Genomic DNA, 27,068 nt, shown 5'->3' on the forward strand with positions numbered 1-27,068 from the left:
ACAAATACACACTGGGTATTTTTGAAGACATCTTAAACAAACATAATTCTATTTCCTCTAAAAGAAACTGTGCCTTTGCAAAATGCTGCTTATAAATGAACAATGTGCAAATAGCTGTCATTTTTAAAGGAATGCATTTATCCATGTAAGTGTTAGATTGAAGATAATGTCATTTACCCAGAGCTAAAAAGTTTACACTAATTAAAACATATATAGTGTGTTTCTTCTGACCTCAGAGAGAGAAGCTCAGACTGGCACCTGCACCAGCCATGATCACAGCAGGGAAGTCAGGATTACAAATGGCACAGAGTTATTGCAGGAATAGTTCAGGAATACACAAGTCAAAATATTTGGGGCTATAACTACAGAAAGAATCAATATAGCACATAAGTGCACCCCTTCTCCTGCTTGATTTTTCTATTAAGTTCAGCTGAGGATACATCAAGGAATAATTACCTCATGTCAAAATTACAGAAAAATCTGCATTATCAAAACAAAGTTTTATTTAAAGAAATATTCTACTTTACTGAAATTTTGTTGTTGGCTTATATAGTGTACTTTCAACTTTCTTGGCTCTGTTCCTACTCAAGTCATGCATCAGAAACCAATTTTGTTAGCAATATTGCAAAATATCTCTCCCTTTATACCCAAGAGTCATCTAAGTAGAACCTATAATGCTATCAGGCTTATTTATGCCAATTTACTTTAAAAACCAGTCTACATCAAATATATTGGAGTACTCTGAATGGTGCAGTGAAGCTGTTTGGCTACTAAATGCTATTAAACAACCACGTTGCTTCAAATATGAATCACGTGGCTGAATCTGAACTGTGAGGCACGTACTGCTGCTGAAACCATGGTGCCTGGGTGTTCGTCCTTTCATCCCCTTGAGAGGCTAACATAGCCCTAGAATTAAATTTTGACTCAAAGCACTCCTGTTCTTTTTGCCTGTATTGGTTAAATAAAGATCATTACATCTATTTTTCACTTAATAGTTTTCAAGTATGTGTATTTATAAGCGTGTTGATGACTCTCAGTAAGGTGGAAAAAAGTCAGATTGTAAGAACTTTTAGGAGTAAGTGAATGGGTTATTTGCTATGGTTGTTTACAACAGCAAAACAACTTGATTTACATGTTGAAAAAAGAATGATGTTCCGTCACATTGGTTCAGCACGCTTGGTCATTTTTTTTAAGGAGTTTATAATTAGCTTGATAGTGTAGTCCAAATGATGTTTTTGTTCTTTTGTTGTTGTTTATAATTGACTAATTGGACTTTACATTCTGCTTGTTAAGGAAAAAATTACAATGTTGATCATAGACATAGGGGTAAATATTTTTGTTCCTAACATGAAATATGAACAGATTTTTGGAGTTTCCCTCTCATTTCTGTAACTATATTAGCAATAAAAATAACAACAAAAGGTACAGTTGCAAACAGTTTCTCTATAATCAGGTTTTGGCTCCTTTCTTCACCTCATGATTTAACAACTGTTAGCAGGTGTGCTTTTAAATTTCCTTTTAAAATATAAATCCATGATAATATATGTGAGGGCAGTGAACACAAGTCAGTGAGACCTTATATACTTGAATGTCTGTGTATGTGTGTGGTGTGCACATGAGTGTATGATGGTCATCAAACACATTACCATATGTAACTATATGCAGAAAAACAAACACACATCAAAACTTGAGATTGGATTCAGTGAGTGTTCAAATAAATTAGTGTAACTGTATGTTTATCATATATGTTCTTATTAATCTCGTTAGTTATGCAGAAGCATATGTTTAATGTTTTATTATGAAGCAGCTAAATTTATATTTAAACTATTTGAAAATACATTCTGAAAACAATTTTTCAGTACTCATACAAAATGCACAATATTTGTTTGATTATTTTGTGATTTTAGAATTAAAATTTATTGCCTGCATTTGTTAGTGTTTTTAAACTGAGGATGTGTATGCCAAACTATGGAACATTGTTTGAACTTTTCCTTTTAACTCAGGGCCTTTGTTTTAGATGGTATAATATTTAGTCAACATGTCCTTACCACAATCCATGAAAACAAGTGTTATGTTGGACTTAAATATATATTATAACAGTTTTTATCAACATACTTGTTCCTATGCCAACATTGCTCCCAGTCCTAATTTCCCCCACCTAACTAATATTTTTTATCTTGCGTCATCTTCATTAATGTGTATGTAAGTACTTTCCAAAATATATAAAATATAGCAGGATAGCATGAAGAATGGTTAACCTTAAAGATAATAATAGCATCTCCATTTGTCACTATTTTATCAGATATGAAAAGGAAACCTTTTGGGAATGCAGTCATTCCAAACTCAATTGTTTTGAAGTTTTCTTCCCTCCTATAATCCCTCCCTCCCCTGCTTCCTTCCTTCTTTCCCCTTTTCTTTCTTTCTTGGTGCAAGGGATCAAACTCAGCTTTAACAGATTTAATATAGATGAAGTTTGTGCTATTTATTTTTCTTTTCCTTTTTTATTTCTTTTCTTTGTGTCACATGTTTTGTTTAGGAAGAAGGAAAGAAGGAAAGCCAGGATAATAAGTGAAGGATAGTAAGGAAAAACATTAGAAGAAAGCAATGAATGGGCATGTCTTGCCTTTTAATCTATTTCATACTTACTTAGATCTTTTCCTCTTTTCCACATAAACAACAAGCAGTATAATTAAGTCTTACAAGATGTTGACCAAATTTAAGCCCTCAGAAAATAATTTTCCGTAATAACTGATTATTAAGTTCCCTATGTTGGTAAAATATATGAATCTGTTCAACACTGAACTGATTTATTATGTTTATGATACAAAAGTGTACAAACCTTGCTCCTAAAAGGCCAATACATTTGATATGACACAGCTGTGTACTTTTAGACAGCCTTTTAGAGAGAGAATCAGTTTGTCCCAAGTAGAAATTCCTTTTGAGTTTCATATGTAAATGATATCATCTTTCTATTGACAACACCTACTGATCTTATTTTCTAAATGTTAAAACTGACAGCAGAAATCTACTAATGATTTCCACAGTTTTGTGGAATCTCTGCCCTCTTCAGCCTTCTCAATAGCAAAGCTAGTCCAGATGGGCCCATGAGATTTCTGCAGCAAGTTCTACAGCATGTAATTTTGTTATTATGCTATGCACAGCTGTATACTGCCACACAAATGAACACATGTGCAATAGAACTCTTGTATTATAAGTTTTATAAAACTAAAGTTGAAATGATACAGCCACACACAATAATTTATTTGAAACATCAACATGTGTATTGCTCTAGGGTTACACAAAAGCTGCCGTTCCTTTTCTGAGAAAAAACGTTTGTCATTTAATATTCAGTATTAACACAAATGTTTTCCTCAGAATTACAGTCTAAATTAGATGCTTTAAAATACATCAATATATCATTAACTTCTTACTTTAACATATTAGATATGTAGAAGAATCAATTCTCCCTAACAATGGTGAAAGAACCTAATCACTCTCTAAATTTACTTTTAATTAGCATCATCTGCATTAATTGCTATAGCTGATAGCAAAACATTACAGTGCATTACGATTCTATATTTGAAATGTAATATGTCTTTTGGTCCCATAACTCTCCCAAAGAACCTTAGTCATTTTTTTCTTCATTACCTCAGTAAATATTTTCAGATGCGTTACTCAAGAACTTTCTCAAGCACATTAACTATAAGAACTATATTAGGTATGCACTATTCAGATGATATACAAGTAATGATTTGATCTTGAGTTCCTCTGCATGCTTAAAAATATCCTGAGAAATATTTTTATCTCTCTTCCCTCTTTTTTGTCATCCTCATTATTTCTCCACCACTTTTTTGATAGTTCAAATGAAATGCTATGTAATGAGGAAACAATATGAGGGAAGGATTTACTAGGTATCAGTAGCTTCTGCTGTCAGTGACCATGCTATTGTTTTTGACAATAAATGCAAAAGACAGCCAGTATCTCCATGTCCAGGAGATAAAACAAACAAAAACCTAGCACTCTAAGAAGATAATTGACTTTTCAAAGGTAGTCCAAGAAGTGATCATAGCCAGGTGGAGTTACAGATTTTATAATTTAGATCTCCTGTCCTCAAGCCCAAGTTTCTTTCTGCTGTATCATATAGTATACCAGTATCTCAGGCTCTATCAAGGCTCCTTCTCTGTAAAAGTAAACCACAGACACATTAGTAACAGTCTTTCTTGTGCAATGATGAACAAAATCTTGTCTTCCTAATAATTGACTCCAGACTATAATTTTGTATAGTGTAACAGCTTCCTTTCCAATTATATATTTTCAAAATTACCCATTGGTCATAGCCTGACTCTTCTCTCATATATACTATCTCATTTAAGGATATCACCCCACACTTAATTGTCTTCAGTAGAAATTTTACTCCATCTTCCTTATCTTCAACATCAGTCCAACTCTTCAATTCTGGAGATTTTACTGTAGAAATATATTGCTAAAGCAGTTGTCTTCAAATATTATTGTGCCTTAGATTTCCCAAAGGACTTTTTAAAACAAAGATTGCTGAACCCCACCCTCAGATTTTTGATTCATTGGGTTTGGGATGAGTCCCAGACAATTGGCACTTTTGGGAAAATGTCTGGTAATATTTGTGTTTCTGATCCACAGACTACATTTTGAGAAAAGTCCTTACAGTGTATCCTTTCACTGCTTGTTCATAGCTATTGAACCATGTTCTCAACTTATCTTAACCTAAAACTCTCCAGGAGTATCAACTTAAGTAGTATGTTCTTTACCCTTCCTGCCCCCATTCTCTCTTTACTCTGTACCATGGTAGTGAACAAAATATAAACGTGGCAGGCATCCAGCCAAACAATATCTCCTACAGCTCTTAAAAAGAAAACTCCACTGTCCAAACATCAAGATGATCACTGCAACTTACAGTTTTCATCTACTATCCTTTTCTATTATTTAGGAAGTTTCCCTTACATAAAAAGCTCCTTTTCATCTGAATATGGCCAATTCCTATTTAACTTTCAAAGTCTATACCAAAGGTCATATGTCCATGCTTTCCCTGGAAAAAGTTCACAATTTCCTACTTAGACATTCTATTTTACTTAGGAATAGCTTGATTAAATTATATTTTATTTATTATCACTTTTGGTTCCTTTAAAGATTTATTTCTATGTGCCTCATCCTGAACCCAGAAGAGAAGAGTGAAATATCTTTGGGTCCTACATATTTCTTTACGTCTCCTATTTCCCAGTTAAAAAAATAAATAGAAAGAGCAAACAGTTCATTCTGCCTGCTGAATTCCCTATATTAAGTATACTTTAAAAATATCTTGGTGGGCATAATAGTTCATCTAGGTAATCTCAGCTCCTTGGGAGATAGAAGTCAGGAGGGCTGTGGAAAGAGGTCAGCCTAGGGAAAAATTAATGAGCCCCCATTGCAACAAAGAAACTGGGCATGACAGTGCATGTTTGCAATCCCAGATAGAGATTAGGCACAGGTCGGAAGACTGTGGTAGGAGGTGACTCTGGGCAAAAATACAAGACCCTATCTGAAAAACAACTAAACTAAAAAAGGTTGGGGCATGACTCAAGTGATACAGTCAGTGCCTGCCTAACAAGTGCAAGGCCCAGAAATCAAATCCCAGTACTGTCAAAAAAAAGTCTTGATTACAGATATTGAGAATACGTTATTACTTCCAACATGCTATGCTCAACACTGTCTGCATGCTTTTTGAGAAAAGTGCCCTGTGTAGGTATTTGTCTCCAAGACACAAATATCTGAATCAATGGGCAATTTTTTTGTGTGTGCATTTTGGCTATTGGCCACTGTCATTAAATATAAACAAATTTGCCTTGACTGGCGCCTCAAAATTCAGCTTCCCTACTGTCTTTTAAGGAAATTGACCTAATATATGAATATTTGGAATTCATTGCCACCCACACTTTATTTACTGAATACAGATGTAGTCTTAGTTCTAAAGTTAGTAAAGCAAATTTCTAGTATTGAAGGATGTCAAAACCTCATGAAAATATCACCCAAGTTGGGATTGAAGTCATTCTGCCCTAATTTTTATGGAAAAATATTTTCCTTCCATATCATAACTTTACCATATCATAATATTACCTACATAACTTTTAAAAGTATCACTCATGAAATGAAAAAGAGAACTTAGCAAATTACACAACTATAAATGGTAAGTATGTTCTGCCTTCACAAAAAAATTAACTTTATTATATCTCTTGTTAGCTGGCAAAATTTTCCCTATAAAAGCCATCTACATGGAAATTATGCAAAGCTTTGAGAAGTAGTTGTTTTAACTACTTTGGCGTGGACAAAACAAAAAAAGAAATTAGAAAAAAGAGAGAAGCAAAATAAAAAAAAAAGAAAATGCTCAGTTTTCACGGGTACCCATGGTGTTTAAATCACTATGCCTAGAGTTCACTGGTTTTACTTTTATACCTATTGGCAATTAGTAGAGAATTTAGCTTTTTCCAGTAGATACAATAACTGAACAGTTTCCCATGTCTAGTTAAATCATTATCATTACTGAAAACAAGAAAACAATTTCAACACTGTAATTTACAGTATAATATGTGAAGAGATGGACTTAATTTAAAACCATCAGTTATTTCCTTTGAAGAACTCTTTAACTCCTTTTGTGTAAAAATGCAATGTCCAAATTCTGACTCTTAAACAGCACTCTCAATACCTGTCTTATAACTAAGTCTAGTTTACTCCCAATATTATAAAAAACAATGATGAAAATATGATCTAATCAATTACACTTTGCAAATAAAACCGCATTTTTCCAATTATCTGGCAAGGTAAAGAGATATGTCAAATGTCTGCCACATTCCTACAGTTTCTGAGTGAACTCACTTTTCATTTAACAGCAGAATATCCCAACATATTCCCAAAAGTTGTGCTAAACTAACAGTCTCCTGTATGGGCAGAAAACATTAGCTTTCCTCTTTCCTCTATTTGGCTTTGTCTCAAAGCTTTTCTTCTTCATGAATTGTATGCATGGTGAAAAATGTGCTCACCCACTGGAATTCACATCCATTTCTGAGATGGCTGCTGTGCCAATTACTTATCGACCTGAAGGACATAGCAAACTCAGAGGGATGTTCCTTCAGTTAGAAGTAGCAAATTAAGATGAACGACTTCATTTTTCCATATTGCCATATCCTGGTCTTTGCCTAGGACAATTTGGGTGAGATGAAAACTATTTGAAACTTTTCAGAGACGAAAAAGGAAAGTAAGAGCTGTCTAAAGAAAGACACTGAAGATTTTTGTGATGGTGAGAAGACAGATGAATAGATGAATAGATGGATGGGTACATACATACAAACATACATGCTAGATAGATGTTATGTGTTCATATATTATATTAAATATATATATGTATAAACATTGTGGTAGGCACAATGATGACCACTTAAAAGGTCCACATCCTAACCCCAGAAACCTGTGATTATGTTAGGTTTTGTAGCAAAGGACAGATGAAGTAGCTGATCAGACTTGAGATGGGGAGAGTATCCTGGTTTGTCCAGTGGACTTAATGCAATCATAGGGTTCTTATAAGGGTAAGCAAGAGGCAGAGAGAAAATCAGAGAGATTGCTGTGTTAGTGGCCCAAGGTTACTGTGAAGAGGAAGAACAGAGTGACTGGTAAAGGAAGCTGGAAAGCAGTGAAAAGGTTCTATCCTAGAGCCTCCATCAGGAGCTCCATCTTGCTGACACCTTGAGTTAAGCCCATTCAGAATCACTTTGGACTTCTAGAAGTGTAGGTTAATAAATTAGTGTTGTTTTAAGCTACAAATTTATGGAAATTGCTTACAGAAGCAAAAGAAAATGAATTTGCTTGTTTATCTTTGATTTGCAGAATTTTTCTTTCAAATGTAAAGATAAATCCTGTCTGCATCAATGCTGACCAATAAAAACACAAAGCAAATCATACATAAGAGCTACAAAAGTAACTAGTGGCTTTGTTTAAAAAGCAATAAATGCAAATAAATGAAAGTGACACTGAACCTAATGCATTTTGTTGAACACAACATTAATGAGATAGTTTCCACTTATTTATACTGAATCCCATAAATCTGGTGTGTTTATTACTACACATATCAATTTGGACTAGCTATATTTCAGATGCTCAGATGTTACTCATGGCTAGTAGCTGCTATATTGCACAGCACTGAGCTGTATATTGAAATGCTTCAGTTTCTCAAGCCAATTTTGGTAATAGTTGGAAACACACCTATAAGATTAAAATTACAGTTTTCTTATTGTATCTATGTTAATAAACATAATTCATGTATTTTCAAATTACAAATATTTCGATTTCATGAGGACATTTCACACATGATCCAAAAAGTAACACAAGTTTAAATTATTAAATTTAAAGTTAATAATTTAAGTGTTAACAGGACCAACTTAACATATGAATTATCTTCAAATAATTAAGTGTAACTTATAGTATTTATATCTTTCATGCATTTAAAGTGGGTACGTAAGAAAGCTGATCTTTGAGTTTTATATAAACTTGATTTTGTCATCTACTATCTTTCCAAATATGGATTTCCTGTTTTATTTTGATTTATAATAGCTAGGAAAAAAACTTTTGTGGATGGGAAATGACTGTTCATTCACAGCACAGCTGTCACAAAGACATCATGGGTCATACTGTGCCTTGATGATACTGACCACTAGGCAGAGAACTTCAGGTGAGAATGCAGGTAATTACTGTCACCTTGACCATGGCCAACTAAATTCAACAACTTTCCAATTATCATTATTTAGGGTAAGTTATACAAAAGCAAGAATATATAGCTAGCATTTGTTGCCCTTAACGCAGAGAAACTAAAGCAGATACCTTAAAAGCAACTGAGGCCAATAGGAAAAGGGGACCAGGAACTAGAGAAAAGGTTAGATCAAAAAGAATTAACCTAGAAGCTAACACACATGCACAGGAAATCAATGTGAGTCAATGCCCTGTATAGCTATCCTTATCTCAACCAGCAAAAACCCTTGTTCCTTCCTATTATTGCTTATACTCTCTCTACAACAAAATTAGAAATAAGGGCAAAATAGTTTCTGCTGGGTATTGAGGGGGTGGGGGGAGAGGGAGGGGGCGGAGTGGGTGGTAAGGGAGGGGGTGGGAGCAGGGGGAAGAAATGACCCAAGCCTTGTATGCACATATGAATAATAAAAGAAAAAAAAAAAGAATACATAGATATTCTTTTTTTCTTTTTTTTTGATGGACTGGGGTTTGAACTCAGGGCTTCAGACTTGCAAAGCAGGCATTGAACCTCTTGAGCCATGCCTCCAATTCATTTTCCTCTGGTCATTTTGGACATGGGAACTGGAGAACTATCTGCCTGGACTGGCCATGATCTGCAGTCCTCCTGATCTGAGTCTCCCAAGTAGCCAGGATTACATGCATTAGCCACTGGTGCTCAGCCTAGGATCTATTTAATGTACAGTTAACTAGATACTCTAATTGTGACATTTTTATTTTAAGGGGCATGACTACTTGACTAAAAGATTCTTGTAACATTTTGTGGATAAAAATAATAAAAATAAACCTACAATGATTTTCTTGCTCTAACTATAATTAACCTTTTATGTAAGGCAGTATCAAAGTAAAAAGAATCAGCATATCTGATGCTAAGATATGACAATGCTTTTTTTTTCTGTTTTCCCACAATTTTCTAATGCTTCTGTTAGGAAGAGGCTTTCCCTACAACTAAAAAAGTATCACACTTTATGGATGACATTACTTAGCATCATCACTGGCCTCAGTTTCTCAGTCCGTGTTATGGATGCTTTAGAGTCTTGGGGCACAGTGACTCACCTTGAAAGAGCACAAATGTTACTATCAAATTTGAAAGTTTTCAACCCCTGTTTCTTTAAAAATGTGTCAAGTACATTATCTATCAATGTAGCATCTCAAATATAGAGAATGCAGAAGCTAATTTTGGAAGAACCACAGGCTGGCATATACCTCAGCTCCTCCAAATTTATACATAGTCCATGTGCGAGGAGATGAACATCTCTGGAAGTTCTGAGTGGCAGTTTGATGTTTGGAAGCTGTTTTTTGGAAATAGTGGGTCAATTGCCCTGTGTATTGATCTTAATCATGGCAGTTAGGAGCAGGGAGTAAAAAGTTTTTATATATATTTTCGAGTTAGTCTTTTACTTTTTATCCCAATGGTAATGTCAGTTTCTTCTTTGACTGACACAGTGATTTATAATTTCAAATGCAAAAGCCTCTGAAATTACAAGGACTATTCCTTAAGTTTCACTGCAGTTAAAAAAAATTGCTTGCATTTGAAAACCAAGGGTACATGAGTTGACAATTTTATTATAAAATGTAAAACTTAGAAGCTCAAGAATAAGCATGATTACATGAATTTCTCCTTCCTTGGGACAATTTTTCAAATACTTGAATTTAGTATCTCTCCTCCTAAACTGTATAAAATTGCTATTATACTAAGAAGTTCTATAAAATCACCCTATATCATTTTGTATGGCCAGTGGAGGAAGAAGCGTTAAAATCTACAGGCATTGTTCATGTTCAGCTGTGTTGCATATTATTCATTGTTAGGCATTAAAAATTTAAAAAAATGCAGAATAATCCTTTTGAGGACATGTACTCAAATAGTCTGTTGAGCAACCATAAGAATAAGGCTGGCAGACATGCTGAGATCTTAACAAAGGCCATAAACCAATCAGGATGATACTATATACTTCCTATTATTAGCTCATTTAATCTTTACCACATTTCTACAGTAATGTAGAATGAAGTATCATCATCCTTAACTACCAAAAAGGAAATGTGTACCTTAATGGCTTGCTTATTTTCCCAAGGTCAATCTGCTAGTCACAGAACTACAACTTGATCCCATGTTTCCTGGCCTCAAAGCCACAGCTCTGACCACCATATAGTAGCAGTTTTAAGTACCATGAGTAGTTATTGCATGAAATTTCTTTTTTACATATATCTGCTGAAATGCCTCTAATAAAGAAAAAAAATTCTATTTTTTGCATATACACTACATATGTACATGCATGTATACATATATTACATATAATAGATTGATGTCAGAACATTATACTTGCTATACCAGCACTCTAAGAATTTTTGTTAAAATTTGTGTAAGAAACTTATACCACAGTTTTCTTTATTAAAATGAAAGGTTGAATATGATGGCATTTTAGATCGTGAAGGAATTAAGCAGAAGTGGGTTTGCATGAAATGTGCCCATTTTTACCTCTTTAAAATGGCTTCCATTCTAAAGACTAATATCATTGAAATTATGGTTTTGTAATAGCATTGATGATTATCATAATCACAATAGCATTCACCAACTGTAAGAAGTCTGGTAGATTATATGGTTGGTTTGCCAAATCTATTTAATACTTATTAAGCTTTACCCAAGGTAGATGTCTATGCTTCTGAAACATTCTCTTTACAAAGAAACATATTTGTAAACTAAATGTGACTTTCTTGAAAGAGAAAAATTGAGGCACTGACTAGAAAGTATGAATCTTTCTTTTTCATTCAAACATGGAATTTAGGGATATATGAACATGCACATGTGTCATTTGATGCTACATTACTGCTTGTATTATGTATTTAATTAAGAAATGAATATGTGAAAAAATGCTAAATGCCTGATCTTATTTAACTGGTTGCATTATATTAAAATTCTGTTATAACTATAAAGAGAACCAGCCAACTAGAATTCAATATTTTATCCCCATGTAATTAATTTTGTTTATGATCCCTTGGCCTATTAGTCTCTATTCATCAATATTCTAACCTACTCAACCTCTGCATTACATTTCCATAGACCACATATATTACTGAGAATGCTTTAAAAAAATCAACAGCATGTGAATGAACTCTAATGCATTTTGCTAGTCACATCTTGAGGAAAAACTTTTGATGATTTGATATATAAGTAATAATTTATCTATTTCTCTCACTCCCTCTTTCTCTTTTTACTTGAAATTTATAACTTTGTTAGGAAGGGTTGAGGATGTCACGTAATTACTAATACGTTTGCAATGTAAAATATGGTATTAAATCCTTAGCCTCCCTCTCATTCACTGTCTTAGGTTGGTCATGAATAATATTTAACTCATTGAATCTTAACATCAGTAACCTCCAAACTTTGCCTAAGTATGGGCAAAAGAAGAGGTTAATTCTTAAGGGTGCTGTGCTTTGTCTTTGTAAGTACTGCCCATTATTTTAATACCTGCAATTCCTTGGAATGGTGCTGCACCTGTAAAAGGTTAATGAGCAGAGAGACTTTCAGGCATAGTATAAATTACAGACAGACACTACACAGACATTTCATCAATAAACCAACAAGAAACATGCACACTGCAGGCACACTACAGGTAGCAAGTATTACTGCACCTCCACCACTGGGATATTTCACAGTTTATAAATATTTGTGAGATATATATACTTTGTAGCATAACATTTTTGATTACTAGTTTAAAAGAAAAAGAAAATCATTTTTCACCAGCTCTTAGTTTTAAATATAGATTGATATGCAAACTGATATTTCTAATGTCTTTATCATTGCAGGTCATTGGAAATCTCTTAAACTTTATGAAATAAATCAAAGACCTAATCATGTATAGCTTAAAAAAAAAAAAAAGCTTGATCCACTTCTATCCAAAGAGTATAGAATTCACAATTCAGGCACATTGTCCTTATCATATTAAACATTTTCACTGCCAAAAATAAACTGTAGTCTAAAACATCTGCAATACACATTTTAAATAGGTTTGAACTCTTTGATCTGTTAAAAAATACAGTAAGGATTTTTACTAAATTACAGTTTAAATAAAGAAATCAAACGGTCAGGTTTTCTAAAACTCTTGAATTGTTTGCCTTCAAAACTACATTCATTTCTTTTTGAGAATCATTAAGCATTAACGTACATGCATTAATACTGCCATCATTGCAGAGGGCCTGCAGAGAAAGAGTTCTTCCATTCCCAGTTTCATTTTTTAAAACAATCTCCTGCTAATTTTGTAGCACTCAACACTAATACAAAAGTAATCAAATTAGCATTAGCAATTCATGTTGCAAGCTTCAATTTGTGTTGCTACAACATCAAAGTAAAAATATTTGCATCAAAAGTAAAAGAGGTGGGATTTCAATGAATTTAGTGTCTTAAACAAACTTAGCAAGCCTTGATGGTAACTGAAATGATACATTGTTCACAAATATTGAAATTGAATATATTTCTTTAAAAAAAAACCCAAGGCCTATGTACTAAATGCTAACAAAATATGAATATTTGAAAGAGAATGGAATATGACAGTGCATATGGAAAATGTTAGGCTTCTCAGGAACTGAGAACTCTTTAAATTTAATTCAGACTATAGTGTTTACAATTGTTTATAACTGAGTATGTAGGTGATGACACTATCATCTATCCATCACAGTCAATATTCTCAGTCTAATTATTATTTTTACCATGTGTAGGAGGTGCAGTGGAGCTGATACACTTGTGGGCATAAACATGCCAAGATAATGTGATTTCCACAAAATGCTTCCCTCAATGTATTATCACATGCTATTTTCATAGAGCTCCCATCTTCCTACTATGGTGGCTAATGCCTTAACATCCCTTTCTCATGTGGTGATTGAGATGGCCAAATTGGGTGAAAAATGAAATTTTAATGAATGGGTATTTTTATGCAAGTCAGGCCTTTATCCCTTCTAGGGAATAGCATGTTTTCATAGATGTGAACCTGGCCTTTAAAATAATTCTCATTCTTCCCTTTGCTCAGGTTCATGCTGATCGTGACTTGGTGAATAGCCAAGACTTGCAGTGCAATGCACTACCTAGAAATTAAGTATCTCCTAATGTACTAAGGGAGTCTTTCCTCCTCAACACATGCTCTGGGATCGCCCTAATAAGGATTACCTAGGCCTCATTAGTATCTGAGTATGCACTGGTGTTTTAATTTGCTGTCTCGTATTCTAGTTAATCTTTAAAAGAGAACATGTTCCTATAGTATACCATATTTAAAGAAACTTCTAAAAGAAATGTGTGCAAGAATTAGGTATGTTCAGATCTACTTTATTTCTAATTCCATGTATCTAGAAAATAAAGAAAAGTATTATGTCATTTTCATTATTTAAAATTGTTTAGCATAATTATTAACAATGACAAAAATTTCCCAGAGATGCTAGCAATAATATCCTTCACATTTTGTAGAGTTATTAACTGATATCCATTGGCCTAATCTGACACCTATACTTAGAAACTTTTCAGGCATTATCTGGGTGCCCTTACAGAAAACACATATCAAGTAAATAAGAAAAAAGAGCTTTACAAATAAATACTTGTGGCAAAAAAAATAAATTAAAAAATTATGGATTATTGCTTTCTTCTGATCCTCTTAGGTGATCTATAAATGAGTTGCATGAGATTCAGAGAAAGTGAGCAAGAAAATTGAGGAGGGCTACTTTTATTTATATATAGAAGAGTTCTTGTGCTTGAATTATATATTTTGTTTTTGTTGCTAGTTGTTTGAATTTCCCTGTGGGTGGGAAAAGAGAAAGACTTTGTTGTACTACAAAATAATAATATTGGTTAGGTTTCTCCATCTTAAAATCATACAGGAATGGGCTGGGGAAAGAGCCACTGTCTGTAACCTACAAATTACAAATTGTGTCATTTCTATGGCAATGTGAACTATCACAGTGTATTGTAGAATATTATGTTGAAGGATAAAGATATTCTTAATTGTACTCTGATTAGATTAGAATAATTTTAACTTTTACATAAGAAAAATTGAATTGCACAAAGATCACCTTTGTCATTGTTCAACTATTTCTTCATAATGAATTTGTAGGTTCGTTAGATTTTAGGGGGACAAATAAAAGGATTGTAATTTCCTACAGGTTTTGCTTTGTACAAACAGTAAATTATTTGATGATATAGTGGAACTACTTATGTTATTTGCTTAGGTGCTTAAGATAGGCCCTTATAGCTCTAAATCATCTTCATGAGAGACAAAAGTAATTCTATTCTCAGGAGAGCAAAGACTAATTTTATAAAAAAATGACCTCTTGGGAAAATAGGGCAGAAATCTGAATACTAATGTAATCAGTAGCAGTCATTTAGCAGGAGTGGCAAAACCAATTGCAGGACCAAAGAACTGTTAACTTACATGTCTAAGACAGGAGGAGAAAGAAAATTTCAACTCTTGAAGAGTTCAATGTGTGGATTAATTTTTCTTGTTTTTAAGAAAGAAGTAAAAATACTAATCTGAAGTCTCCCATGTCAGGTGGAAATTATACAGCTTTTCAAGGTGATTCATACACAGGATTAGGCTTTGATTTAAAAAGGCCACAATAATTAGTATATTCTTGGGTTATGAAGTGTTACAACAAACCACTGTGGTTTAAATGCAGCTGGGAGAATCAGAGTGCACCTATTTTGCTTTTGTCATTGTTGTTCTTTTAAAACTAAATAGACCAGAAGAAATAGAATTTGATGAAAGGCAGTAGAAGATTTAAGTTTATATAGTTTAATTCCTCCCTTTTACCGATGGGAATACTGGAGACCAAAAGGACAATGGTTCACTGAGGGCCAAGCATCCTGCAGCAAAACAAGGTTGAAATCCTAAGTTTACACATTCTAAGAATTAGGAATTTTTCTTGTTTCAAGGAGAACATAAATTGAAAGTAATTCAACTAAGAAATGATGTGTAGATATTCTATGATAGGTAATATTATATGTGCTTTATATACATTTTTCATCTCATCCTAGTATCGTTCAAGAGGTCAGGGTTTTGGTAATTTTTCAAATAAAACTATTTAATGTCACAGAGATTGTCCAAAGTCACAAAGTTAATTTAGCTATCATTATGTCCAACCCATTCTCAATCCTCAATTAGGTGCTGTCCACTTTATATAAGATGTTAAAATATCTAAAATTCAAGTCCTATTCCATAATCAATCTTGTCTGGAATGATATTTGTTGAAATACTGAGTATGGTAATATATAAAATTTCCTGAGAAGGAATATAAATAAAAATTCAATAATAATTAGCTCAAGACTTTTGATCTTCTAAAGGAAGATCACATGTAAAGCAGTACACAAATGCATCTTCCTTTCTTTTAATGGTATTACTAATCTAGACTTCTGCCCTAAATGACAAATGTATCTCAAGTTTGAGGAGCATTTCTCTTTACACATGTTTACATTCATCTGCTACTGGTTTTCTCTCTCTCTCTAAAATAAGAGTTTTATTAAACTTGCCTTTGCCACATTCTACTTGGATCACTTTATTGCCCATGGAGGTCTCCTTTGTATTTAACCTGGAAATCTTGTTTTGCTAGAAGTAGCAAACTGGTTGCCTTTAGAGGTGAATCATAAGAACCCAAAATGAATTTTTGAAATTACACCTGGACAGGCAGTTTGCTCCTGGATACAATTTTAAACATAAAGTTTTGCTCTCACCATATTCCTTTTTTGAGGCACCAGTCACATTATGTTATTAATTATAGCATTGTAGACTTTTAGAATTAGGTGAAAAGACTGTAACATTGGTGATTTCAACTCCCTTATTTTTGAGTGCATGAAAAAACTGAAGATCCAAGAAGTAAGATTGACTGAAAAAAATTATCAAGGAATGACAGACTCAAGATTGATTCCAGAATTCTGAATCCAGTGCTTTTCCCATATATTCTCATAACATTGTGAAACATATACTCTTCATGGCAAAGATTCACAAATGTTTGGGAATCTGAGAGATGAGATATGAAGGCCGGACCTTTAATCTAGAATGCAATCTTGAAACATTTTGTTTCAGTATTATAGTCTCTATTATGGAACCAGATTTTATAAAAATACTACCCACTGCACATGTAGTTTTCTCCTTAGCTCATTTTTCTTCCATAGTGACTTAACTGTTACTTCTTTTGCATTTTAAATATTAGGATCATGTAATACAAATGAATTTAGAGGGTTTTACTGACTCCATTAATTCTGCAATTCTATAAACAATGACTACAGTTTTTTTCTTTTTTCAAATCAACTAATATCAGTACTATGGATATTAGTGAAAGATGAAGAGGCCTTAGCGCAGAAGGTCTCAGAATTTGCGGTAGAGAAATGTAGAATCCATACAAAGACTTTCCTTGACTTGGTGATGTCAGCACTATGACAGTACTGAGTGTCAAAAGACAAACAGAAAACACTGTTACAATGCTATTATTAGTATTTATAACAGCTCTAGTGCTCTTGATAAATGAAGCCACATTAATTAGTTTCAAGATCTATTCTCACTTTGGCATATCCACTAGCACTTTTGAACATGCAATTAAAATATTTCAAAATGTCACTTATGTTTCCATTCTACAAGAAATGCATACTGATTTGGGCATTTAATTTGCACTAAACCACATACATTTAGATGCAAAAATATGTAAGTGTTTTAAGGGCTAAAAACTCTTCCAAACACTGCATTCAGTGAAGTTGGATGAAAACTAAGACTGCCAGTGATTATGCAACAAATAACTACACTACTTTCCTGATTTTGAAATATTTCTTGTGATACAGTTTTTTTAAGGTTCAATTCTGATAATGTTTGTTTTCCCTTTATTCTGGAAAATTTAGTGATGATTTTGGACTGCAATCATTGAAAGCAGATAGCTTATTTTTGCTTGACATTCATAAGTTAAAGTTAGATTTTCAATAAATAAATAACACAGTTGATTTGAACTTAGTGCTACATGAAGTAGATTCAAGTGTTCCTCTTATTCTGGAAATTTAATGTTAGATAATAACCCATGCATGGACTTTTTAACAAATAAGCCCCACCTTTCATTTTTGGAAATTGATTTTCATCTCTGCCCAAGCAATAACAAACTACTAACTTGATTCATTAGTAAGTATAGTTTACAATAAAATTGCTACTTTTTTACTGTTAAAAAAATCTATATTTTATGTTAGATGAAGATAAAAATATATGTATGTATGTAGAAAGAGACATGAATTTATGTATATACATGAGAATTTGGATAACATTTTTCAAGTTATCTGGCCAAGGTAACTCCAAATTGATTCCTTGCTTAGGAGTAGAGACCAAAGTTAAGCTACAAAGGAATCCAGCAACTCTTCCTTGATCCTAGCAAGAGACAAGAGATGTCTGCATAAAAGCAGAATCAAGCTGTCAACTGCTTCCCTATAAAAAAGAATTTAATTTTGCTGAAAGTATATGTCATATATCTGTCCTATTCCAACTGCAATTAATGTTTAATACTTAAAACAATGAAAAATTTTTCTTCAAATCTATGACCCCCCCTCTAGAGTCAATAATATGGAATTTCAAAGTTCTTCTTAATTCTGCAATACTTTTTCTTGTAGTATGTGGAATAGATTCAAGTGTTCCTCTTATCCTAGAGATGTGAAGGACAGCACAAGAGAATTTAAGGAAAAAAGAAGTTATTGTAAAATAAGCATGAGATCAGGAGGTAGCTGGAAACTCCTCTTCTCACTCCCCAGAAACTCTCACATCCTGTAAGGTTTAGAAAATGTAGCTGGTCATATGTATTACCCGAAGTTTTAAAGATTATTTCATTAATTTACTATCAGAAGGAGGAAATGTGAAATAGGATCTCCAAAGTAGAAGTCCATGTAGAGATGACAGCTTTGTTCTGAAGATGAAGTCAACTGTGGTGTCACACATGGATAGTACTACAATGCTGCCTCCTATAGCAGAGAAAGTACTTGAGGCTTTGAAGATGAAAAAGCAGTACAAAAGTGGACCAGCCAGGAAAAGTGGGATGAAGGAGGCAAGCAAAAGAAACTCACATAGACAACAGAGCTTACTGAAAATGCTTGCAACAACTTCTTACGAAGATATTCCTATGAATAGGACTAAAAAGCAGAACAGAATGACTCCTGTGCTCCTGCTTTTCTCCCTTCACACTCCACTTTCTGCCATTTCTCTTGTAATTCTCTTTTTCTTTTCATAATTAATCAATATATTTTTAATTAACACATTTAAAACAATCTATTTTCATGTGCTGCTACATGATGTTTTGAAATAGGTACACATAGCAGAATGGCTCAAGCTAGAGAACATGAATGATCTCTTATATATGTTATCAAATTTTTTTCATGAGAACAGGCTAAATCTACACTGGATTTTTCAGGAGTACATTGCCATTAAGGACAGTGACCATGTTTTACTATAGAATATTTGAACTTCCTCTACCAACCTAACTGCAATTCTCTTCTAATATAGTACATATGCCAATAGAAATTGAATACCTGGTCCAAAAAGATGTATGGTACTCCAATGTATAAAATGTATGAATTCTGACTATCTCCACTGGGCAAAAAAAGGATAATGTTTAAGCAAAAGAAAAAATCCATATATAACAAAGCAAGGAAAAAGGAACCCTCTTACACTGTTGGTGGGAATGTAAACTAGTACAACCACTCTGGAAAAAAGTTTGGAGACTACTTAAAAAGCTAAACATTGATCTACCATTTGATCCAGCAATACCACTCTTGGGGATATACCCAAAAGACTGTGACACAGGTTACTCCAGAGGAACCTGCACACCCATGTTTATTGCAGCACTATTCACAATTGCCAAGTTATGGAAACAGCCAAGATGCCCCACTACTGACGAATGAATCAAGAAAATGTGGTATCTATCCACAATGGAATTTTTTGCAGCCATGAAGAAGAACAAAATGTTATCATTCGCTGGTAAATGGATGGAATTGGAGAACATCATTCTGAGTGAGGTTAGCCTGGCCCAAAAGACCAAAAATCCTATGTTCTCCCTCATATGCAGACATTAGATCAAAGGCAAACATAATAAGGGGATTGAACTTTGATCACAAGATAAAAGAGAGAGCCCACAAGAGAGATATGAGGATAGGTAAGACACCTAAAAAATTAGCTAGCATTTGTTGCCCTCAATGCAGAGAAACTAAAGCAGATACCTTAAAAGCAACTGAGGCCAATAGGAGAAGGGGACCAGCAACTAGAGAAAATATTAGATCAAAAAGAATTAACCTAGAAGGTAACACACTCCCTGTATACCTATCCTTATCTCAACTAGCAAAAACCCTTGTTCCTTCCTATTATTGCTTATACTCTCTCTACAACAAAATTAGAGATAAGGGCAAAATAGTTTCTGCCAGGTATCGAAGTGGTGGGGGGAGAGGGAGGGGGTGGAGTGGGTGGTAAGGGAGGGGATGGGAGCAGGGGGGAGAAATGACCCAAGCATTGTATGCACATATGAATAATAAAAATAAATAAATAAATAAAAAGAAACCATGGCAAAAAAGAAAAGGAAAAAAAAAGCATTTTCGTATCAGATTAACACTAGCATAAAGGAGCAAGGTTAAGAAGGGTAAACAATGAATGCTTCATTATTCTTGGATGATGTAGTATAATAAATAAACTGATACATTTGGTTAACTTAAAAGAGGATCTTGAGAAGCTTGTATTTTATTCAATGATAGGATATGGACTTTTATTGTTTAAAATTGATTTGATTTCTAATAAAACATTTGATTCAACCTCAGGCTGCAAGGCACTAATTGTTCAATGTGAGAGAGTAATATTACAAAAAATTGTGGTATTTTTCATGTAGCTCAAAGCTTCTTGTGTTATCCATCAAATTCATTTCCTGGTAACTAAATCTGTCATAAATCTAGGCATCCAAATATGAAATATATTTCCTAACAATAATCTATTGCCAATAAACTTAATAAAACCTTCAAATGATGTAACACCTTCTGGTGGCTTTAAAATGCTTCACAAAGGTAGTGCTGTTATTATTGATGATGGATTAATAATAATTTACAAATAATAAGTAAACTCAGGTAATAGAGGGAATTTAATTTATCCCAACCATTAGAGTTCTACTTTGCTTTTAATCTTTCATAATGTAAAATAAATAAGTACATAGTGTCATATGTAAATTTATATTGTGACAGAAATTTTTCATTCATTCCATATACAATTAATGAAAATTGATTCCCCTTTTCAAAATTTAAGAATTATTTAAATTTTGAGAATTTTTAAGATAACAAAAATAAACAATTTCAAATGTAAATATTAGAAGCTCTTTTCTTTTTCAACTGTGAATAAATCATTTGTATCTGAGTAAGTAAAACATACTACTTATATTTCTTTGCAAGACTTGTGTTTTATTCTGTTGGGAATGCACTGGAGTAAGCACAATACAAATTAGGAATTTGTATATTAAGTATTATTGGGAATAATACTTAATATTTATATTTGGCTATATTTTATAACTGATAGAATCAATTTACTGGACTAAATTGAGTTAAGCATGGAAGGAAATATTATGCTTTTCTCTAATATCAGAAAAGTCTCTTCACAGAAAAATAATCTGGATTAGTTATAATATCTTAATTCCAATAATTAGCTAGTGAGTTTCAGATTATTGTGACTTTGAATTATTAGTCTGGTACTTAGGAAAATGTGTTTTGGTTACCAAGAAGCTCTGGTATAACTAGTTATGTTAAATGCCCTTATGACTAATGTTACTTAATGTGAAACTTATAAAGTGCAAAGTGATTATTGACCTTCTGGTATATCTTACAGCAGGAAGTATCTTCACTTTCTATATAAAAGAGCAAAGAATTTAGGAAGTTCCTCAATCCTCAAAACCATTAACATTGAAGGTGTAAGAAAGGAGAAAGAAATGGGATATAGTTGAGATTGCAAAAATCAATGTGGCAACAATTCCATTTTATAATGATGTTCCAACATGATAGGAACTGTGATCATCCTATCAGCATATAGGTAAATAAACAGCATAGGTTGAAGGTTCTGAATAAAAACTTGTAGAAATTCTGTGTAGAATGTGCATTTATTACCAAAGAAACTGTTCCCACTAATATTGGAGACTATAGTTTATTTTATTTATGCTTGTAAGCTTTGGGAAAGATACCAAATAGTAAAGATATAGTCTCTAACGTTAAACATCTTTCAATTTAATTGGAAATCAAAATACATCAAAGTGAAACAATAAGTAACACTACTAGACAGTGAGATAAAATAATAACTGGAATTCTACATCACATGATTGTACCTATCACAATGCATGCTAATGCATTAGAATGATGTTTGAGAGTAATAATCACAAGACTATATTTTTATTATCAGATAATATTATAAAACTCAAGCCATACATAGTTCAAATAATGTAGTACTATAGAAATTTGTAATATTGACCCTGTTATTATCTAATTTCATTTTTAACAGTTCCTTATTTGGCCAAAAAAACTAGATAAATTAGCAGTCAAAAATTCATCTTCAATAATAGATAGTGGCAAAATACATTTTAATAGTTTACTCTTTCATTCAGTTATCAAGTGACTATCTTTTGTCAATCATGGGAACTTACTGACATAAAGAATCCCAAATATTAGACATTGTTTCTTTGTGGCTGTGCTTAAAAATGAAATTTTTTTATTAATATTAGGAATAATAATTAATGTCTCTCTCTATTTAAGATTGACTTTTCATTACCATCCTTTATTTAACTTCAATTAAAGCTGAGTTTTTATTACTTACTAAAGCGGGAAAATATCTTGAATTTCAAGTCATTCACATGCAGTATATTAATTAGCTATAAATGCATTGTGTTTTGGGCATTGTTAAGATAAAAGAACTATATTGCATTAGGAAGGAGAAAAACATTCATTAACTGTCAAATACTGCCAGATATTATGATAGGTGTTTTTAGTCTCACAATACCTTCAAAAGTATTAAAATTCCAATATTTTTTTTTACAAGTGATGAAATACAAGCTCAAAAAGTTTAACTTCTCTGAGATCATATGATTAAATAAGGATTTGCACATAGATATATGTAAGCTAGATCTATACTTTCCCACTATATCATAGCATTTCTCAATATTAAATATTCACATACACACACGCAAACACACACACAGAAATGCCACCATATTTACTTCTCTCTAACAGCAGGGAAGTATGGACTATTGAAGAGATGCTACGATTCTTCCGTTTGAGGGTTGAAAGAATTCTTAAAATGGAATTTCAGTGTGGGGGAAAAAGTACTTAGAAAATAGTTGGTCATACATAATTATTATTTTCCACATGAGAAAACTAAGGTTCAGAACGGAAAAGTCTGTTCTCCAAGGTCACACAACATACTAGAAGCAAAGGCAGGACAAAAATTTTCCTGAATAGCAATAATCCTGATGAAATCAAAAGACATTTTCAAATATAGTCCTATAGGACCCCATGAATTCAGATATTTAGCAGAATGTCTCACAAGTAAGCCATATTCAGTTCACTGTGACAGTTCAATAACTTTGTGAATGTCACTCATGAAATATGGCCAAACATCAAAGAAAATTCAGAATATAGGAGAAAAATTAGCAGTTGGAAAGCCTTGCATTAATATGAATATTGGGCACATGCATTCTTACAACATAATTTACACACTTCACTGTGGTAAGTACCAAGTGATTTTTATTTCAAAATGGTCAACATGCGAAAAGACAATTGTAGCTCTTAGAACATTAAAAATAACAAACAAACAAAGCCAAAAGAAAACGAAATGACCTGCCAAAGACACTAAGGGACCAGAAGCTGGGGTCTAGGCTATATAATCAGAGCCCCATGCCTACATAAAACCTTCCTGGCTCTCACTTCAGAGAGGGAGGAATGCAAATCCTGAAGTAGAATTCAGATATAATTTCTAAGAACAATGTGCATTTCTTAATTCTATATACTAAACTTTTCTGAAATACAAGTCAAATTTGTCTCTTTAGATGGAAGCAAGAGGGAAAGGGGGTAAAGAAGAAAGAAGAAGAAAAGTGGAAAATATTATTTTGCCTGGAGAGGAAAGATCTCATTGATTTTGAGGCTGAACTGTCCTGACTCCAAAACACTTCTTGGGGACCAGGTGTAGTGGTATAGGCCTGTGATCCTAGCTACTTGGAAGAGGTGGAGGATCACAGCTCCAGATCTCATCTGAGAAAAGCAAATACTTAAAACAAAATAAACTAAAAGCAAAAGAACTTAGGGCATGGTTCAAGGAACAGAGCATTTTACCTAAAAGCTGAGCTGTTAAATTCAATCCCTAGTAATACTGCCAAAACACAGCAAAAAAAACTCATGAAAGTCTCCTCAGAAAACAGGCCAAGTTATCTGGGGGAGAATAATATCAGAAAGACAGAAAACGGGGAGAGGGAAATATAGGAAAATGATAATTTAACCAAGTGACCATCTACTAGATCTTACTCTTCCAAATAAGACTATGGAAGTGATAGTACTAAGATGTTTTCACAACTGACATATATATATATGTGTGTGTATTTATATTTATGTATATATATATATATATATAGTATTATATATATATATTGGAAAATATTACAAATAATTAGAATTTTCTATGGGAAAAATTGTTTACAAATAAACACAGCAGAATTTTAAATAACTTGCTATTACTTATGAAACTGAACTTAGTATAAAATGTTCAGTTTTTAGTTTAATAGTTAAACAGTTTCCAGATGAGATACTTTTGTTAATGAAACAAAATAATTCTCACTTATTGTCCTTGAAAAGCAAGCAGTATAATTGTTGTTATCATTTAACAAAGACTTTTACTCTAAGTCTTGATGAGAATGAGATTCAAAATAGGCAATAATACCTGTCAATGGGAACCAGATATGTTTCCCATAGTATCGAATTTCTTGACCTTTAAAAATAACTATTGGAGTTAATACATATCAGCCTATGACTTGAGAGAATCGTTTTTGAAGGATTTACATATTAAAGTGTATTCTATTCCCATTTCTACTTTAAATTGCACTTTTTAAACCAGAGAAATCCTTAATTGTAAAGTGACAGCAGGCATTTATAAATAACCACATAATGAGAGCTGCAGATTCTTTCAAAGTAAGACAAATGCTCACCTGAGGAGGCAGGGATTTGCCAGGCTGAAAAGGATTGAAATACATAAGGCCAAAGACTACCTGGGGAACTTTCCCTTCTTATCTGGTTAAATACACTTACAGGGGGTATGACCGGAAGGTGGTCAGCTTTAATATTCACAGATAGAAAGCACTGATAAATTTTCAAGTAATTGCACTTCCAGGACAAAGGGCATTTTTCCCTACACTTGCAACACAAGAAGTGAGCCAATTGTAAGCTTCTATCAAGAGTATGGAATATGTTCAAGAGCTAAAAGTAAGTGAATAAATGATTGAATGAATAAATACATGAATTAGTGAATTAATATAATGAGTAAAATAGGGAAAACTAACATCGTTTTTCTTTGTAAAGTAGAAGAATCTTAAAACATAAAGCAAATGAGTGCCCACTGTCAATCATTTGGATATTTAGTAGTTTTTCTAAGGTAAAGAAAAGACTGCAGAGTCTTTCGATGAGTGAATGTTATCTTCTATAATAAAGATTTTTCCTTTGTGAAGGAAGGGCCTGTATTATATCAATAACTATGGCAAAAATAAGAAAAGGATTTTTATGATTATGGAGCTATAGTAATACTCACGTTACTCACTTTTAGAAGTTTCCAGAGTGATAGGTCCATTGAGAAACTTTAGTATCGGTTTTGCAAGGCAAACTATGGGTGATTTGAGGTAATCAATATTCAATGAAACTTAAACCCTCCTGCGTTCCTGGTAGAAGATATACCATACCACTTGCACACACACAGCTGGTCCCTTATCATACAACTGCAATGCAGCTGCATTCTTGTCTTCACAGTGCTTTCCAGAGAGATGCAGCCTATGTATCTAATTCACACTATGATGAGTAAGAATGTCTATAAGCGAAACAAAAGCCAACTAAAAAATTACCTTGTTCTTTTCTGTCTATATTAATTTCTTTCACCTTGTCCCCCTTCCATTCCTACCTTCTTCAAAATTATCATTCCTATCTTCTTTTAAATTATCATTAAAAGGCTGATAACCAACGATCATTTGAATGGTTCTTTATATTTCACATGACCAGACAATGGAAAATAGTCAGCAGAGATTTTTTTTTTCCAAACAAGGTTATAAAACCCTATCTAACATGCTTAATTTGTCTTGGCACTCCTGGATATTTTGGCTAATTAACAGACATTAGCTTGAGGGAAAGATTAATCTTTTTACTTAGTCAACGCACAACCGGTAGTTTCTAGTTAGTCAAGTCCCATGACAACTCCTACTATTTCTTATCATTATCAAGAAAAATGGGAGGCTTGTGTGGTGAAAGTCACTATTATCTAATTTAATTCATTAAGTATCTGGTTTTGGTTATGCAATGAAGCAAGCCTGGATGTGTTTAAAAACCTTTTATACCTTTCAAATATGGTGAGAAACTATTGTCTTTGTGGAAAATTTCTATTTTGCTTTCTTCAAGTCTCTCAAAGAATTATAGGTAGTCTTCAAAGAGAGAAATGCTGCAGGTTTTTTTTAAGAGACAAATAAAGAAAACATCAATAATCAAGTTTCATTTATGGACATCTAAACTTATGACTAGTATGAAAAACAGAGCATGTATGAGTTAACTTTTTTTTTTGTCAATACAATTCTAGACGGAGGTGTTTTCTATCAGTCTACACTTCCTGCAATCCTTCCCATTATCATTTTACTAGTTATTAAATATGGTTTGATCCTGCTAAAAGAAGGAAAATCAATTCACAGAAATGCAGGAAGCACCATTTCCCAGAAATTTTCATTTTTTTTTTTTTTAAAGAAAGAAATAACTCAATCTGGCGGGGGATGTAGTTCAGTGGTATAGCACTTTCCTAGAAAGTAACTCAATCCATTTGGATTACTTCTTTCAAGCATATCTGAGGTTTATTATAACAACTAATAAAATTTCCACCCTCAAGCACACATTGGATACAATGGATTCTGAGCAAAGCTTAAAAAAAAGGAAAAAGAATTTGGATATCCTGACCCCCTACTACTCTGCACTTCTGGTACATCTTGCCACCACAAGGGATTTATCCCATATTTACCTTTTTCTAACCCTC

General features: G+C 33.1%; 1 protein-coding gene across 5 annotated transcripts in view; it reads right to left on the bottom strand.

The window, feature by feature from the left end:
- The window catches only part of Pcdh7 (protocadherin 7), a 384,744-nt gene that overhangs the window by 129,031 nt on the left and 228,645 nt on the right, over nucleotides 1-27,068 (bottom strand). The window contains exon 3 of one of the 5 annotated variants that reach the window (XM_074042495.1): nucleotides 12,269-12,295. The exons of the other annotated variants lie outside the window; for them this stretch is intronic. Coding sequence (XP_073898596.1) covers nucleotides 12,269-12,295 — 27 coding nt within the window. The remainder of the gene's footprint in view (nucleotides 1-12,268; nucleotides 12,296-27,068) is intronic. 5 annotated transcript variants of the gene reach the window in all.

This window comes from Castor canadensis, chromosome 9 (genome assembly GCF_047511655.1).
Source record: "Castor canadensis chromosome 9, mCasCan1.hap1v2, whole genome shotgun sequence".
Taxonomy (NCBI): domain Eukaryota; kingdom Metazoa; phylum Chordata; class Mammalia; order Rodentia; family Castoridae; genus Castor; species Castor canadensis.